Source organism: Ovis canadensis, chromosome X (assembly GCF_042477335.2).
Source record: "Ovis canadensis isolate MfBH-ARS-UI-01 breed Bighorn chromosome X, ARS-UI_OviCan_v2, whole genome shotgun sequence".
In the NCBI taxonomy this organism is placed as follows: domain Eukaryota; kingdom Metazoa; phylum Chordata; class Mammalia; order Artiodactyla; family Bovidae; genus Ovis; species Ovis canadensis.
This window is the reverse complement of record NC_091727.1, coordinates 44,217,205-44,236,357: the sequence shown is the minus strand read 5'-3', so window position 1 is coordinate 44,236,357 and position 19,153 is coordinate 44,217,205. Positions and strand designations below refer to the sequence as shown.

Sequence of the window (19,153 nt, the reverse complement as noted above, 5' to 3'; positions counted from 1 at the left end):
GGATTCTAATGGAGAATCCACAGTGGGGAAAGGATTGTCAGGACAGGCATCTCTGAGGAAGTGATATGTCATTGGTGACCTGAAGGATTTAGTCAAGTAAAGAATGGAGAAAAGAACCTTCCAGAAAGAGGGAACTGAGACTGAAAAGGACTGGCTGTGTCTAAGGATTTATAAGCAGAACTAGATGGCTGGAAGCTTCTGAGGGAAGAGAGTGGCTCTGGGCTAAGACAGGAAAGCAGGCAGGGGATAGAAGCTTTGTGAGCCCTGATCTATTACATCCACAGTGCAACAGCAGCCATTGAAGGGATGTTGTCTCTGACTGAGGCTCAGATTTGCACTTTTCTAAAAGATCCCTCAGGCTACTGGTGGTGTGGTAAACAAAAAGAAACCAGGGCATTTTGATAGAAGAAGACCAGTGAGAAGAGGATAGTACAGAGAGAAGTACTTCAAGCTGTATTTTTAGAAGCAGTAGTCATAATAGACCACGGACTGCTATTTGCATCTTCATTTTCAATTTTCAATTTAAGTTTTCTTAAGTTGTGTCCAACTCTTCTGCAACCCCATGGGCTTTCCACGGGATTTCCCAGGCAAGAATACTGGAGTGGGTTGCCATTTCCTCCTCCAGGGGATCTTCTCGACCCAGGAATTGAACCCATGGCTCCAGCAGCATCTCCTGCACTGGCAGGTGGATTCTTTACCACTGAGCCACCAGGAAAGGCCCCTATATTGGACTATAGCTGGTTTACAGTAGGTCTATCAGTTCAGTTCAGTTCAGTCGCTCAGTCGTGTCTGACTCTTTGTGACCCAGTGAATTGCAGCATGCCAGGCCTCCCTGTCCATCACCATCTCCTGGAGTTTACTCAGACTCACATTCATCGAGTCCGTGATGCCATCCAGCCATCTCATCCTCTGTCGTCCCCTTCTCCTCCTGCTCGCAATCCCTCCCAGCATCAGAGTCTTTTCCAATGAGTCAGCTCTTCACATGAGATAGCCAAAGTACTGGAGTTTCAGCTTTAGCATGAGTCCTTCCAAAGAAATCCCAGGGTTGATCTCCTTCAGAATGGACTGGTTGGATCTCCTTGCAGTCCAAGGGACTCTCAAGAGTCTTCTCCAACACCACAGTTCAAAAGCATCAATTCTTCAGCGCTCAGCCTTCTTCACAGCCCAACTCTCACATCCATACATGACCACAGGAAAAACCATAGCCTTGACTAGACGGACCTTAGTCGGCAAAGTAATGTCTCTGCTTTTGAATATGCTATCTAGGTTGGTCATAACTTTTCTTACAAGGAGTAAGCGTCTTTTAATTTCACGGCTGCAGTCACCATCTGCAGTGATTTTGGAGCCCCCAAAAATAAAGTCTGACACTGTTTCCACTGTTTCCCCATCTATTTCCCATGAAGTGATGGGACTGGATGCCATGATCTTCGTTTTCTGAATGTTGAGCTTTAAGCCAACTTTTTCACTCTCCTCTTTCACTTTCATCAAGAGGCTTTTTAGTTCCATAGTAGTTATCTATTTTATATATAGTGGCGTGCATATGTTAATCCAAAACTCCTAATTTATCCCTCCCCCATGAATTTTTGTATTTAAGAATAACACTTACTGTTACTAACAGCTTTACCTGCCTTATCCTACTGAATGCTCAGAATAAATGAAAAGCTCCATTTAACAGGTGAGAAAAGCTACATTCAATATCAAGATTCAAACCCAGGCTGAGCTGGCTCCAGAAACCTGAGTTGAAGCTCTTCCCTTGTGGCTCAGCTGGTAAAGAATCTGCCTGCAATGTGGGAGACCTGGGTTCGATCCCTGGGTTGGGAAGATCCCCTGGAGAAGGGAAAGGCTACCCACTCCAGTATTCTGTCCTAGAGAATTCCATGGACAGTCCATGGGGTTGCAAAGAGTCGGACACGACTAAGCGACTTTCACTTTCACTAAGAAGGGTAATTTAATGAAGAATCAGTTTCCAAAGAAAATTCTTAGCACTTGTAAATCAAAATGAACATGTAGGAATAGTAAGTATTCTCAGTTATGTGTGAAATCTTAAACTGAAACTACCATGTCAAAAATAAGTTGGCTACTTGTCCCAGGAAGTACTTGCTGCTGGAATACAAAACGTTGAACTAACAAAAATAGATTATTTATTGAGACTAACAGCTTGCTCATCAAGGCTCACTTCGAGACCCCAGCCTCACTATGCTTCCAATCGTAAGCTATTATGTCATCGACTCTGCCAATCTGAATCAGTTTTCTGCCTTTCAAGACTGGCTTTAAAAAGCACCCACCCTAAATTGAAACGTATAGACCCTACAAACCCATAAAATCTATATACCTATAAGTGAAAGTGTTGGTCCCTCAGTCATGTCCGACTCTTTAAGACCCCATGTATTATAGCCCACCAGGCTCCTCTGTTCATGAGATTCTCCAGGCAAGAATACTGGACTGGATTGCCATGCCCTCCTCCAGGGGATCTTCCTGACCCAGAGATCAAACTTGAGTCTCCTGCATTGCAGGTGGATTCTTTACTATCTGAGCCACCAGAGAAACTCGTATACCTGTAAACTCTGCTTTAATTTCTCCACTTTGAGACATGGCTAAGACTCTGTTAATGTGATGTTCACGTTTACAGCAGTGAGTTTAATAAACTAAGCTCTACTTGATTTGACATGTTTCCTGATAATCTTTTGGGAGGTCAGCAGCTAAGTGTCTAGTAGGAAGCTCTGTTGCCTAAGGGGAGGCCTAAGGTTCTTATAAGAGCACACTACTCAGTTGTATGTAGAGTCTGAAATGTTTTAGATTAGAACAAGAATCAACCTCCGCGGTCTAATGGCCGATGATCTGAAATGGAGCTGATATTATAATAATAGAAATAAAGTGCACAACAAATGTAATGTGCTTGAATCATTCTAAAACCATCCCCACCCCAACACCCATTGAAAAATTGTCTTCCACGAAACCAGTCCCTAGTGCCAAAAAGGTTGGGGGCTGCTAGATTAGAAAATAGAAATTTACTTGGATAGGAGAATAGAAATTTCTGGTCTCTAGTTTATTAAAGGTGCAAAATTAGAGTCTACTTTTGTGTTTGTGTCAGGCAAACACATTTGCATCTCAGGACCACAGATTCCAATCTTTTTGTATCTAAAAGAAAATCTAATTCACTGCTAGACCTATTTGGTGTCTATTCAGTCTGGGGTGCATGGTTTACCAGCTTAGCTGCTGCTACTGCTGCTAAGTCACTTCAGTTGTGTCCGACTCTGTGTGACTCCATAAACGGCAGCCCACCAGGCTCCCCCGTCCCTGGGATTCTCAGGCAAGAACAATGGAGTGGGTTGCCATTTCCTTCTCCAATGCATGACAGTGAAAAGTGAAAGGGAAGTCGCTCAGTCGTGTCTGACTCTTCACGACCCCATGGACCGCAGCCTACCAGGCTCCTCTGTCCACGGAATTTTCCAGGCAAGAGTGCTGGAGTGGGGTGCCATTGCCTTCTCCAGCTTAGATGTTGCTCTTTTCAGGGCAGAGTGGCTGAGGTTCTTTCTGTTTAGTTCCACTGAGATCCCATAACTGAACCTGTGAGACTCTTTGGCATCATTTAAGATGTCAGACACTATTACCCATATGTTTTCTAAATTCATAGAGCCCAGAATAATATAGGCTGTTTGGGGGGCCTCCAAGGTGGTCCTAGTACAATATAATGTGTAGTCACAATTTTGACTCCCAGTGCTTAATGAGTAGTTGCAGACGTTTTTTGCACCAAACGACTCCAAGTTAAACTTCATAAAAACCCTCCTTACATTCTGTCTCCCTAGGCTGTCAAGGCAGCTTTTGAAAATCCTTCCTTCTCTCCACCTGCACTCGGTAGCCCCAAGTTGATTTTTCTGAAATTTTCTCTTCTCCTACCCTCATCCCTTCACCTGCTTTCGCAAATTAGTTCCCTGCCCAATGTAAGGCAAAAGCAATTCCATCTCTCTCAGCTCCCACCAACATTCTTCCTCATCCTTTGCCAAGATGGATACAACAGAGATCAAAGGACCAAGCAGTTCTAACTAAAAATCTTACTGGGTAATTAGGACAGTGGAAAAGCTGTGGATATTAGACGTTAATATTTTTGACCCATGTTGCAACTGGAAACTAAGAGAAACACAGGCAAGTATGTTTGGAGGAAATTCTGAATGCAGGGAATGCCTTTTATTTTCTTGAAAGATGAAACTGTCTTGAACACTTCAGGATTTCTGTTGGAAGGAAACAGCAGTGTTTGGCCAGAAGATGGCACTCTTTGAAAACAAATTTAGGCAGCCCCTTAGCACAGAGGGCTGGCAGACAGTCCTAGTGGATAAAGATCTTGGAGTACAGAGAAGGGCCGGGTAGACAGGAACAGAAAATGACTGAAGGGATGAACAATAGTCAGTGGAGCAAAAGGGACTCAACATTCAGCGCTTACTGATGACACTTGTGGTTTTCTTACCATTTAGCCATGCTAAATGCTGTGGCCTGAATGTTTGTGTCTTCCCAAAATTCATGGTGAAATTCTAACCTCAAAGTTGATATTTGGGGCTGGGACATTTGGAAGGTGATCAGGTCATGAGGGTGGCATCTTCATGAATGGAATTAGTGCTCTTATAAAGAGGTTCCACAGAGATCCTTTGCCCCTTCCACCACGTGAGGACACAGCTAGATCTCTATGAACCAGAAAGCAGGCCCTTGCCAGACCTCGAATCTGCCAGGGGCTTGATCTTGAACTTCCCAGCCTCCAGAATTGGGAGGAATTAACTACTGCTGTTTATAAGCCATCCAGTTTATGACGTTTTTGTTATAGTAGCCCAAACAGACTAAGATAACAATCTTATTTTTTTTAATTTCCTTTCTCTGCCCTGTATAAGGTTCTTTGTCTTTTATGTATGTGTGTGTGTATATATATATATACACACACACATAAATTTGGTTTTGGCTGTGTTGGGTTTTGCTGCTGCACAGGCTTTCTCTAGTTGCAGTGAACGGGGGCTACTCTCTAGTTGTGGTGCTCGCGCTTCTCATTGTGGTAGCTTCTTGCTGCAGAGCACAGGCTCTAGACACATGGGTTCAGTAGCTGCGGCTCCCAGGCTCTAGAGCACAGGCTCAGGAGTTGTGATGCATGGGTTTAGTTGCTCTGCAGCATGTGGGATCCTCCTGGATCAGGGATAGAACCCGAGTCTCCTGCATTGGCAGGCGATTCTTCACCACTGAGCCATCAGGGAAGCCCCAGCCCTGTGCACGGTTCTTCCTGATGTGTCCCATAGTGATGATGCTTATAGAGGTTTGAGGACAGATCCTCAAAACCTCCCCTTAAATCTCATATCCTTCTGGAAACTCCCCCTCGTGTCTCGTGAATGTGCTGGTGTCTGCAGCGCTATGGGCTCCATGAGGTAGGCTCTGTCTGTCTTATTTGCTGAATACCAGGGAACAGAACCCTAAGCTCTGACAGAGGAGAAGAGATTCTTACTAGATACCCAGCACCTTCCTTTGTTTGCATCCTGTTCCTCCAATGTCTCAGCCAGTTTCTCCAGGCTAAGGGATGTGTCTTGCAGTTTTACCACCATGTCAGTGTAAAGTGGATGGTGTGGTTTTTAAAAGTTGATCCATTCAATATTGATATGCTGCTTACTAGAACTGTATCATAGGAAAAAAAAAAAAGAATTATAGTCAGCAGAGATTAAATGCTGACCGAAGAGCTATGATTTCTATCTTATAGAGGGGGTGCAGTTTTCCCAATAAACTTTGGCACTGCTCATGACATGGACACAGCAGAAGGTAAGAAGTGCCTTGGGATGGGCCGCTGGAAGCGTTATTTCACGAGAGGGATTTCTGATCTAGGAGAGCTTTTTTCTGTCTTTTCCGCCCCTCTCTTTTTGCCCTTAACCAGGCCTTTTTTGCTGGTCTTGGTTCTCAGAACATCCAAGGCATCTGAGAAGAGTTTGGCATTCATGTGATGTAAAACCAAACCTAGCATTTATTTATTAGAGACTTGAGAACAATCTGGACCTCTGAGCAAAGCCTTCATATGTTTTGCTTGGCTAGGAATCTTTTAAAGGAATTTGGATATAAATGCTCCTCTGAGGGGCAGATACTTCCCAGGTCAGCTACAGGCCATACTACTCCCTAATGTCTCATGCCTGCTGCTGTTCATTTTAAGCTGCCTGACTCCTGAACACATGGGATTTTGGACTCTTGCTTGTAAGTGCACATCCCTCCTCCACTTTAATCTTTCTGATAGTTACCTGTAGAGGGGGGTTCCTTTGTCAAGACAGAGTTTGAATCACTTCCAGGGTAACTTCTAATTTTATTTTTCTTCCACATAAACAGTGCAGAATGCCATCTTTAAAGGCAATTCCCTTACCTAACAGGGATAGGTTCACAGAGACAGCTCCATTCTATCTGTAAAACCAAAGCTCAAGTCCATAATATCTTTTACCTGACAAAGGGCAACTCTATTTTTGGATGGTGCAGAGTATCCGTACTGTGGGTACCCCTGCCTGGACTCCCTTGGCTGCTGGAGATTCAGGCTGAGCTCAGTTCACAGCAGCAGTTCCTCACCCAACATAACAACCCTTCCCAGCTCCGTTCTGCTTTTCAGTTGCTTACTAGTGTCCAACTCTCTGTGACTCCATGGACCATAGCTTATAGCTTGTCTATGGGATTCTTCAGGCAAGAATACAGGAGTTGGTAGCCATTTCCTTCACCCGGGGATCTTCCTGACCCAGGGACTGAACCTGCATCTCCTGCTTAGCAGGTGGATTCTTTACCGCTGAGTCACCTGGGAAGACTCCAGAGGGAAGCTAATGAAGGGATACAGAAGCCAGACCCCCTTGCCTCAATGGGAGATGATTCTAAAGGGCCCTTTCAGCTCCCTCTTAAGATCTGCTGAGGCCCTGGCTGCATCTGCTTTGTAGGTCAACTCCTGCCCAATCCTGCCTTCCTCATCCCCTTATGTCTATTTCCTGAGAGTCATCCCCAATTAACTTTCTGCTCTGACTCTGCATCTCAGAGTCTGTTTCTAGAAAACCCAACTTAAGTCAAGGAGTGAACTGAGATACAGAAAGGCTGAGTGACTCGCCCTGCCATATAGATAGGCAAGCACAGAATTCTGGCAACAAATGCATAAATCACATAATGTTGCCACAAAAAGAATCCTTGAGAACCATCAAGGTCAACCCACCCTTTTCCAGATGGGGAGACTGAGGCAAAGAACCAAGGCATTTGTTCAAGGAATCATAAGCTAATTAAGTGAAAAAGCTCTGATCAAACTCCACATCTTTTGTGGCCCAGTTGGGCAGATAATATTCTAGTGTTTAATCAGCTTCCAGGCAACCTTGAAAAAATCCAACTCAAACTGAACTTTGAGAATTTGGAGTCCATACCAGGTGGCTTTTTAAGCCCATCCTTCATGGACGACACCTCACTGTAACCTCCTGCTATAAGAAGCCATTTAACCTTCAAGCCATCACCTAAATAGAGGAGCCAGGTCTGAATCAGAGGTGATAGTGCACTTTATTAACAAACAAAACAATACCAGACAGGCAAAACTGTACTTCAGTGTCAATACATACAACACATGTGTACTCCCACATATAGCACTGGGGCACATTTCAGACAGAACATTAGGCACCACATTCAGACTAAACATGGTTCACAGTCCTTCAATACTGTGTCTTCAGGCTGATATACATCCTTAAAAGCTGTGGCAAGAAGGTTAACTTCTCAAATCTCATTCTTAACCTTACTGTTAATGAGGCTGACAGCCTTCAGAACTGTGAAGCAGGTGACTGAACAGGGCCAGGCTTGATCAGCTGCTTAAACTGACTTGAGAGTGGGTGGAAGAGAAGACCTGTGGCATCTCGGGATTGGATCACCTCATGTATGTGGGGAAGTTCTCAGCTGCCATTTCACCCATAGGCACCACCTGGGCTGGCATTCATTTTTAATAATCTGTAGCTTAACAGGGTTGATCTAATTAGGATGAATTAATGGGTTTGCTAAAAGTTTGAGAAGAGGGTAAATCCCATATTCTGAGAGTCCTTTGACATTCGAGACATGTTAACTACAACTTGATGACTGTTAAAGCTGTTGCCAGTTAAATTTGTCAGCATTTCCCCAGAGGTGTGTCAGAACCAAGTTAATCAGTAAGCAAACAGAAATAACTGAAATAGATCAGGGATGTGATTTCTCAAAGCACTTTGGTATAAAATGCAGCAAGTTCTTACATATTAGGGCATATCCAAGACAATACCAAAACTCTCAACTTAGCTAAAATGCTTTTCAATTGCAAGGTATAGACTGGCAGAAAATCCTGCTCTTTGCTCTCAGAATGTAATTTTGGATTTACAATAAGGTTAATTATGTAATAAACTTGGGTTGGTTCCTCTGGCAATCTTTAATTCCCATTCAATAAAAAAATAGACAGCAGATTAGATTAAGAGTTACTGGGAGGTAATAGAAATAAGGATGTGACATGAATACTGAATATGGGAGAAGATAGAAGCAGCAGTAGACTCATCAGCTTTGAAACAACCGTGCGGCATTTAGTACAGGGGCAAAGATAATGGTATCACGCTATTAAAAATGGTAACGCTCTATTAAAAGTTGCATACTCTATTATAAAAGTATAAAATAATCCAGAGACAGAACGGTTGACAGGATTAATTCTAAAAAAGGAATTTGAATCTAGCTTATGTACTAAATGTGTGGAAGTGACTCCATCAAAATTTTAGTTGATTTAAATATTTTGGCACACAAAGAACAAGCTTCAGCTAGCTAGAAACTTCATTTAAAATGAAATGCCTCATTCATCAATGATGCGGGATATTACTGGGTATCTACCACCTGGGTAGCTGAGTCCACAGAATCTTCTGAATCTTCTCGACCGCTTTATTTAATCACATCTATGTTGATTTTCATATATGTGTGTGTGTGTGTGTGTGTGTGTATACACTTTATGGCTAAAACTTTTGGGTTTTTTTAAAAAAATCTGACAGTTTTTTTTTTTTTTTTGGCCACATGGGGCAGGTTGTAGGATCTTAGTTCCGCAACCAGGGATCAAACCCTGGACCTGGCAGTGAAAGCACAGAGTCTTAACCTCTGGACCACCAGGGAACTCCCCCAACAGTTTTTAAAATGGGAAAGATAAGAGGTGAGCACTTTTCTGAACTCACATTTCTCCTAAGATAAACTTAGTCTTCATATATAAAATCATTCAATTTCATGTCTTTTATAAATCTTAATAATGAAAGCAAGTGAGGTTATAACAAGAGCCCTAATTTCCTTTCTGTGCTTGATTAGTCTCATGAAATAACAATCAGAAATTTGTCATGTGCATTTCAGTATTTATTTGAGAGAAACTGGCATGGTGGTATTACTCAAAAGTAACCATGTGGAAGTGCTTCCCTGGTGGCACAGTGGTAAAGAATCTGCCTGCAATGCAGGAGACACAGATTTGATCCCTGGGTCAGAAATATCCCCTGGAGAAGGAAACGGCAACCCACTCCAGTATTCTTGCCTGGAAAATCCCATGGACAGAGGAGCCTAGCGGGCTACAGTTCATGGGGTCACAAAGAGTTAGACACAACTGAGCCAGTAAACAACAATAACAAACCATGTAAAAAACATACTTAAGTTAACAGATCTGCCTGATTTTATTATGGCTGTAGAAAAAAAAAAATCTGCCACTAGAGGCCTTCAGAAGGGTCTACCTGAAGAAAGGAAAATACTGCTTCCTTGGAATTGGCAGAAGGTTATCAAGGACAATGGGCCAAATAATGTCTGGCCACCTTCCAGGAGTTTGCAAAGAAGCCTACTGTAGTCGGTCTCACGAGGAGCAAAACAGGGAGCCCTCTTGGGGGATAGTCTTGCTACTATTTGCTCATCTAGGGAACTACATACCAGTCACAGCAAATCAATTTAAACATCCCTTGGTAAACACTGTTCTCTTTAAGAAAAAGAGGAAAAATGCAAACAAACTAGCACGAAGACTAGATGTCTAGAAGTTTAGTTTAGTTTTAGTGTTAGTCGCTCAGTTGTGTCCAACTCTTTACGACCCCATGGACTGTAGCCCGCCAGGCTCCTCTGTCCATGGAATTCTCCAGGCAAGAATACTAGAGTAGGTTGCCATGCTCTCCTCAAGGGGATCTTCCTGACCCAGGGATCAAACCTGGGTCTCCTACATTGCAGGCAGATTCTCTGCGGTCTGAGCTACCAGTGTCTAGAAACTTCACAGGAATTAGAAGTGGTCAAGAGATCCCTGAGACAGCAGCCCACAAGATGTTGTGGTCTGAGGGCCTGAACCCTACCTCCACTGCTTTCCCTTATCCAAAGTGGGGGCTGCTCACCCAAAGTGGGGGCTGCTCACCCAGGAAGCTTCGAGTCTCTGGGCCTACACTTTATCCTTTGCTAAGGACTTCGAAGGACAGTCACAGGCTGGGCCTTAATCTACTCAACCTCTACAGAAAGTTAAATGCTTCATTCCTGCAATCATCAGGTATTTTATGTTAAAGGGGAGAAAAATAGGACACAGAAACTGTTTCTCATGAGCATGTCAACTTTAACTTCTTGATGTTAAAAAATTGATCACAAGGTTATTTTTCTACCAATCAACACGAGCTGGTCTACAGACAAATCACAAGATGGAGCTTGATCTTCTGGAAATTAAGGAGGTCATACACTGAGATTAAACTGAGGGGTTAAATCGGTTCACTTAAAGATGATCTGATTGCACGGTTGTTCTATGGGTCAGCAATTTGCTTTTGATGATACCAGGGAAGGCTAAGCAGAAAGCATGAAGCCAAAACTTCAGGATCGGCTTAGCAGCCTGAATCTGTACATCACAAACCACAGGGCAGTCATCGATGTGGAAAACCCAACGATCTTCAGCAGGCCTGGTACGGAAGGCAGGTTTCTCTCCCAGAAGCTGGGGGTGATCTCTACAGCTGGAACATCCTGATGAATGAACATAGATTATTAGCAAAAAAAACTCTTACAGGAATAAGGAGTGGTAAAATAAATCTGTAAAATCAGTGTCTGGATCTGCCCTGGAGAGTGGCATCTACAAAGACATCAGAGGCTAGAAGTTGAGATTTTTATATGTGATTCCTGGTCTATAGAGATGGAGCTTCCAAACTTACTTCAGCTTCAGGTTCTTGGATCCAGATATCTTTGGCAGCCAGCTTCCCCAAAGCATTCAAAACCTGAAAGAAACAAAAAAGAAAAAGGTAAAAAAAGAAAAGACTTGAAAGAAAGTGGCCATGGTATTATGAGGTTCTGTACTTTCGACAGATTCAAGGCCCTGCTGGCCACAGATGAGCCTCATGAGTGGAGTGAGGGGCAGAGAAGCGGACATCTATTAATAGATAGATGATCAGTGGCACGATCTGGAAAGACCAGATGACAACTATGTCAGTGGACTCAAGAGGGAGAGCCATTCGGCTTCCTGTCTTACCTCTCTAGCTGCTCGTTCACCAGCCTCTACTGCTCCTTCCATGTAACCGCTCCATTGTGTGGCAGTCTCCGTGCCAGCAAAGTAAATCCTGCCTACAGGTTGGCGAATCACCCTTCAAGGGAACAGAGAGGTCACGCAGTTACCTGGGAAGGCACTGAGGGTAAATGAGCCAGTCGTGGCCCTCACCTAAAACCCCACAGAAGACAAGGAAGCCCAAATTGTTTCCAAAACTCCCATGCAACTCAGCCAAAGGTGAAAGGCTCCTCCTTGTTTCCTGGGTCTGCACCAAAGGGTCTGAACTTTCAAGCCAGAGAGAATCAGGATATGAGATCATCAATCGCTAAAGGTAATGAGACCTTTTTCTAGCTAGCTAGAATTAAAATGTAAGAACATACATTAAGCCCACACTCAGATTCACTTGCTGCATGTTCCCTATTTGCAGTCCATTCTGCTACCTACAGTAAGGGGTGTGTTCTTCATGAGATCTCATCTGACTGCCGGGAAGAACAATGGTGGTGAGTGGGAAGACAGAAAGAGGAACTCATTTCTAGCAAAGGAGAGATCCAAAGGATTATGTGTCTATCTTCTTCAAGAACAACCTCGGGAGTTTGGGGTTAGTAGATGCAAACTGTTACATATAGAATGGATGGACAACAAGGCCCTATTGTATATATCTCAGGGAGCTATACTCAATGTCCTGGGATAAACCATACTGGAAACAAATATAAAAAAGAATGTGTAAAATGCATAACTGAGTCACTTTCCTGTACGGCAGAAATTAACAAAACACAGTAAATCAACTACAATTAAAACAAACAAACAAACAAACCTCTGTACAATTAGCTTCTATGGATGTATCCAGAGACTGGCTGAGGGTAGTGAAATGGGCTTTCTCTTACAAAGAGGTCTTGGTGAAAAGAACCACGTAAAGGCTGGGCTGAATGAGCCACTGTCCCCTCCTACCTTGTTGGCTTTCATTCTTATAGCCACTTGCATGAAATCTCCTAAACCGTGTACCTCCACCCCAAAGGACATCACCTCAACCTGCTGTCATGCCTTTTTCTGACTCAGGAATCCTTGGCTTCATCTATCCCTGATCCTAGTCCCATCTCCTAGACTTCTACTTTGATTCCAGAACCACTCCACTTCATCAATACTGTTATCACTAACAAAGGCTATTCATTCTTGGCTTGAGATTTGACAGAAATAGCCAACAGTAACAGCCCTTTGGAAAAGGAATTGTAAAAAGCACCCAAGACCTAAATAGGGTTTCCCATGAATCGTTTAATCTTGCATCAGATATTGATGACTTTCACTGAAATACTACATGTGTCTATTGAACTAAAATCATTGCATAATTAATAATTCAATTAAGAAAAACAAATGAAAAGCTCATATAAGGAAAGGATTAACAAACCCTTCTTCCTTCTCTGTGGACACACATGACCTTGAGTTAACATTTTAGGTCTGTTCCTCTAGAAACCTGATGAAAGCATAAGGCCATATATGTTACCAGGCAACTGCTGCTTATAGTAAAAATGGCTGTCCTCCACCCCTCACTGGTAACTTGTATCTAGGCTGGGAAAACTCATAAATTGCAAATATCTGGAAAGAGTCTAAGTATCTGGGAAATGTTTGGGCTTTCTTGAGCATGCTGCCTCTTTTAACTGAGCATGTCCTTTGTGAGGATCCTAGACACTGCCCATGAGGCTGTTTTAAGACACAAAGGCTCCTGTGAACTAAGGGGTTTCTAAGCTAAGGTGAATTCTTCCATCTTGTGTGCATGTCAACTGCTCACACCTTAGCCGTACACAGTGAGATGCTTCCCCATGATGTCTGATGCTGGCAAGACCTCTTTAGCCCATGTCCTTCTCTGTAGATTGGTGCCCAGGAGCCTAGGGTAGTTGAGCTCAAGAAGGCCCCTTGGAGGACAGTGCAGCTTGCAGGATCCTCACGTATACCAGTGACCCCTGAATTCCTCACCAGTGCGCTCTGCAATTGTTCTATGTGCTGCCAGGGACTGTTCTACGTAGAAACATACTTCTTTTCCTATGGACACCTAGAATATACAAACTATCTGGGACATTACATATAGGAATGCTGATTCCTGTTTCTAAAATCCCCCTGAGCTTGGCTCCTCTAGCTTTAAGCTTGGCACACGTCTGGTATCTATTGGTGTAGCGTTTGGGTAGTACCTTCCATATTGAGTCATGATCCCTGGGGGGTAGTAGGCAGTGTAGCAGCCTCCGGAGTACTGCTCCTGACACCAGTTCTTCTCTTCATAGTGCACCGGCTGCAGTTCAGTGGGGAGAAAGTTTCAAAGGGAAGACAAAGCTGAAATGCTGCCAGTCAACAATAAAGGCTCTTATGTGCTTTACTGTAACAAAACGTTTAAAGTTTATTTTTTTTAAGTAGTTCCTGTTTTTCTAACTTAGGGGGAAACATGACAGTACCAAGTCATGGCCTTTTGTGAGGTACCAACAGACAAAACACATATACTTTGACTTTCTCAACCTCTTGCCTAGGAGAGACAGGAAGTATTCCAATATCTGGAAGAGAGGGTATCTCTATGTGGATTCTGAAGTCTTTAAGACTCTATCAACAATCAGGTTCTGGAAGGGTCTGCTCAAATCTCTGCATTCTTTAAATAACAGACCTTACTTCCCCATCTACCAGGGCATTACTGCTAAAAAAAGGGGTGGGGGGAGAAGGGAGAAGGGAGAAGGAAAGCATAGTGTCTAAGAAAAAGGCTTTTTTTCAGAACCACTTCTCTCAGCTGGCAATGTGAATGATGGGAATCCTATTAAAAAGAGGACAATTAAAGATGAAAAATATTTTCCAAGGGATGTGAGAGGACCTTCTCTGATTTCCCTAACGCAAGTTTAGTCTTCCAACAGTTCAGAGAAAATCCCCTGGAAGAGCCCCCCACTCTCTGCTTGGGTCTTTAAAAAGAATTTCATTCTCTTAATTGCTTTCAGTGGTAGATTGAGGGCACTGAAATTCCTGAATGAAGTGTAGATTGAGTCTGCAGATGGAAAAACAAATTAGTATGACTTTGACCTGGGCAGAGAGTCCAGATTCAGTCTATCTTATCAAGTATATACTACTGTGCCTGCAGCAACAAATAATGATATAGCTGGGATTTTATTTGGCAGTGATCAGTTGACACTGACAAGAGGGCAGGGCCTCTGTTCCAGGGACTGATCTCAGTCACCCTGGAGATAATACCTGCAGCTTCTGCCTCTCATTACGACTGGCTGCCAGTTATTCAGCGAACATTTAAACAGCCCAAGGAACTGTTGCATCAGAAATTGCATGCACCGACAGCAGCGTTTTAATGGCCTTTTGTGACTGAAGTTAATCCTCCAGTAAGCATATCCCTTTATACTCTCTTCATAAGACTGTCAGGAAACCAGAATCTGCTTTGCTTTACACTCAGAGCAAACAGAGCAGAACCTGCTAGGGATTAAAGATGGGGATTTCTTACATGTAAAGCTTCTTGAGATCCTAGCACTTTGGCGTACAGTTCACAGATTTTCCTTTTTCTATAAAAAAAAAAAAGAACCAAAGAATGTGAAGGAAGTAATGACTGATGAGTATGGAATAAACACAGTGAGTTCCAGGGTTCTTGCAATGAACCAGATTTATTAAGTGAAAAATTAAAATCAATGGCCTTCAGTCACTACACTAAATGACCAGTTCCTTGAATCTCTGCCCTCAAATTAACTCTCTTTTTCCCGACACAGTTATGTGCTTTGAAGATTCAACCGACTGTTCTCTTTTACAGTTTTGCCTCTTACACTACCTACTACCATATCTAATCAAGATTAAAATGGAGAAAATCAGATTGAATTAAAGTCAGTTTTAGGAATTGATTCTAACTCACTATTTGGAAATATGTAAAATTCTAAAGTAATCCCTTTTATAAGTCTATAGTAAGTATGATGGTGTCTTTTAACTATCCTATGTTTATGTTTTAAATATCTACCAACATATAAAGCTCATTTAATCTTTAAAATATAACATAACACATGCTATACTAGGAGAGGCTTATGGTCATTCCAGGGTAGTAATCTGTCACTTGACAGAATGGTCTGTGGACACAGTACTGGGTCCTAAGGGCATGGAGGGGCAGTGGGCATGATGTGTGATGTGATATTACCTTAAAACAGTCTCTGACCACCCTCATAATTCATTGTTCAAATGACCAGCACAGAACATGGCACATACTATATCTTAAAAATCAATCGTTTTATTCATCTAAGCACTTCTTTGTTAAAACAAATTTACCATTTTATTTATTTATTTTTATTTGGCCATGCCATTTAGCCTGCAGGATCTTAGTTCCCCAACCAGGGATTGAACCAGAAGTTAAAGCATTGAGTCCTAACCACCGGACTGTCAGAGAATTCCCTATGAAACAGATACATTTTAAACTCACAATCACTCTTGGTAAAGTTTAAAAGCTCTAATTTACTAAAATTACCCATTTTGGAAATGAATAGTTCTGTTTTAGAAATTGTTTAAACAGGTTAACACTGATCCAGTTATACACTTTAGGTATTTATCTTTTTTAGTCTTTATATAGGTTAAATGTTGAAAGTGCTCCAAAATACTTTCTTATACACTAATAAACGACTGGAAAAAAAATGCTAAAAATGTGGTAAAGGGTTTAATCCAAATCTGTAAGATAAGCATTAAAAGCTAAAGAGACAAATGGCAAAAAGAAAAAAATAGTGGGGGGAAGGAAGGAGGTAAGGGAAGGTTATAGTTATTAAAAATAAATTTTAAAAGATGCCAATTTCATGTTGCCAGTTACAATAGAAAACAAGTGTCCCCAGTTTCACAGGTGTTCCCAATTTCTCTGAATAATGTTGGACAAAGTGTAACTTTATACATTTATCTGAATGCTCACACTCACATGATTTATGCAACTCCTAGAGTTCCCATGTCGTGGCTATATAGTAGTAAATCAAGAGAAGGAGGTGGAATGATGCGGAAGGATAAATGTTCTTTACCGACACCACTTTACCATGGGAGGCTTTAAGGGAGAGACAAATGCCACTTCTGAGGTGATGTCACACATCATTAGATAGCTATTTAAGTTCCAATACAGACAGGCAAGATTCACTGACCTTCAAGGAGCTGTTCATACTACAGCTCAATAATGATAAAGGTAAGGCAGAACTGGAAGAAGTCTCAAGACTACTGTGTACCTGTCTGTCTCTCTCTGTGTAATCCAAGCCATTCATTTCAGACATGAGGAGACTGAGGCTCAGTATGCTCAACAGACTAGCTCAACATCACTCAGCTCATTAATGACAGGGTCAAGGGTCTACTCTCCTGAGCATCCCACCTGTAGTAAGTGCTCAATAAAAATTTACCGAATCAAAATCCATCCTCAGTCCAGTGTGGTACCCTCTTTTCTACTCTGTGATATGACTGATTCTTACCTACTTCACATGAGTGTTACAAGAAATAATTCTGACATTTTGAGTCAATAAGGAAACAAAAATATTGACAATCATTATCCTGAAAACTTAACAATGCTTCACTTACTTTAGGTATATGTAATAACATCTTTGTTAAAATAGAGTGAACTCTAAAATGTAATCAAACTACTCTATAGTTAACTTTTCATTCAAGAACAGTAAACCAGTTATCATAGAAATTTGTCATTATTGACTGTATTTCACATTATTAAATGAGTCAATGATTAGTTCTAATGAACACATAGGAAATTATCTTCTCCATCCCTTCCTCCCATTAATATAAAACATTTTTAGAAAAGTTATATAAGATAAGGATGGTACAACAATGCACTGGCTGCTTAGCTGGGCTCTAACGTACTTTAATGATGTACAAAAGAAGTCGCTGTGCAAGTTGGACATACCTACTGGTTTCTAAACCTGGCTGCTCATCATAATTACTCAAAAGGCTTGTTAAAATATGCAAATACTCAGGCCCCACCCCTAACCTACCAAATCATAATCTATCAGCCTCAGAAAAAATTTATTTTCCAAACATCCTTTGGGAAATGTTGACGCAGTTCATTCTGGGAACTATTACTTGAGTCAATGACATTCAGAATTCTAAGTGGTTGTGCCTTATAAAAACTTTTGAGAAGTTTAGCCACTATGTGGAATCAAAACCATATGTCTACATCCAGGCTGGTATTTATTTTACTATTAATAAGGAGGGAAGGCAGGAAATCCAAAAGAAAATGTCAAGCTTAGTATGACATAATGAAAAAAAATACACATTAGATGCTATTCGTGACTTTGTCACAAGCTGGCTATGGAGCCTTGAACAAATCATTCCCCATTGCCAGACCCCCAACTTCTTCCTCTATTGAGTGAGTAGGCAGACACTAAAATAGTTCCCCTTTCCTGACATCAAATCTCATGGTTGCTCAAATAAACAAACTCATGTGCAAATGTGGGAACGTCTGCGGCCTTTCCCTAACTTGCAAAGTCATCAAAGTACCTCTCAAAGCAAGGTTTGCTAGTTGATTTGCTGCTTAATTTTTAAATCAAATGCAGACAGAAGTATATATTTGCATGCACACCCTCTTCAAAAGCTAACAAAGGATTTAGGGTTATCCCTGTCGTAATGAAAGGGTTTGCATAACTCAATGAAGCTATGAGCCATATCATGCAGGGCCACCCAGGATGGAAGGGTCATAGTGAAGAGTTTTGAGACAATGTGGTCCACTGGAGGAGGGAATGGCAAACCACTCCAGTATTTTGACTGTGAGAACCCCATGAATAGTATGAAAAGGCAGAAAGATATGACACCAGAAGATGAGCCCCCCCAGGTTCGAAGGTGTCCAATATGCTACTGGGGAAGAGTAGAGAGCAGTTACCAATATCTCCAGAAAGAATGAAAGAAGCAGCTGGGCCAAAGCAGAAATGATGCTCTGTTGTGGATGTATCTGGTGGTGAAACTAAAGTCCGATGCTGTAAAGAACAATATTACATAGGAACCTGGAATGTTAGGTGCATGAATCAAGGTAAATTGGATGTGGTCAAGCAGGAGATGGCAAGAGTGAACATCAACATCTTAGGAATCAGTGAACTAAAATGGACAGGAATGGGCGAATTTAATTCAGATGACCATCAATCAATCAACTACTGTGGGCAAGAATCCCTTCAAAGAAATGGAGTAGCTCTCATAGTCAACAAAAGAGTCTGAAATGTAGTACTTGGGTGCAATCTCAAAAATGACAGAATGATCTTAGTTCATTTCCAAGGCAAACCATTCAACATCACAGTAATCTAATCACAGTAAGTCTATGACCCAAGCAGTAATGCTGAAAAAGGAATAGTTCCATGAAGACCTACATGACCTCCTAGAACTAACACCAAAAAAAGATGCCTTTTTCATCATGTGGGGGTTGGAATGCAAAAGTAGGAAGTCAAGAGATACCTGGAGTAACAGGCAAATTTGGCCTTTGGAGTACAAAATGAAGCAGGGCAAAGGCTAACAGAGTTTTGTCAAGAGAACACACTGGTTATAGCAAACACCCTTTTCCACCAATATAAGAGATGACTCTACGCATGGTCATCACCAGATGTAATCAGGTTAATTATATTCTTTGCAGCCAAAGATGGAGAAGCTCTATACAGTCAGCAAAAACAAGACCAGATCTGACTATGGCTCAGATCATGAGCTCCTTATTGCAAAATTCAG

At 41.9% G+C, this 19,153-nt stretch overlaps 1 protein-coding gene across 2 annotated transcripts in view; it reads right to left on the bottom strand.

Moving 5' to 3' along the window:
* Positions 1–7,502: 7,502 nt before the first annotated feature.
* LOC138930209 (amine oxidase [flavin-containing] A) overlaps positions 7,503–19,153 on the bottom strand; it is an 84,791-nt gene continuing 73,140 nt past the window's right edge. The window contains exons 11-16 of one of the 2 annotated variants that reach the window (XM_070289920.1): positions 14,949–15,006; positions 13,657–13,754; positions 11,462–11,573; positions 11,148–11,210; positions 10,211–10,962; positions 7,503–9,441 (exon numbers count right to left, since the gene is read on the bottom strand). In XM_070289920.1, coding sequence (XP_070146021.1) covers positions 10,816–10,962; positions 11,148–11,210; positions 11,462–11,573; positions 13,657–13,754; positions 14,949–15,006 — 478 coding nt within the window. In that variant the 3' untranslated portion in view covers positions 7,503–9,441; positions 10,211–10,815. The remainder of the gene's footprint in view (positions 9,442–10,210; positions 10,963–11,147; positions 11,211–11,461; positions 11,574–13,656; positions 13,755–14,948; positions 15,007–19,153) is intronic. The other variant, XM_070289919.1, reaches the window with a different exon arrangement.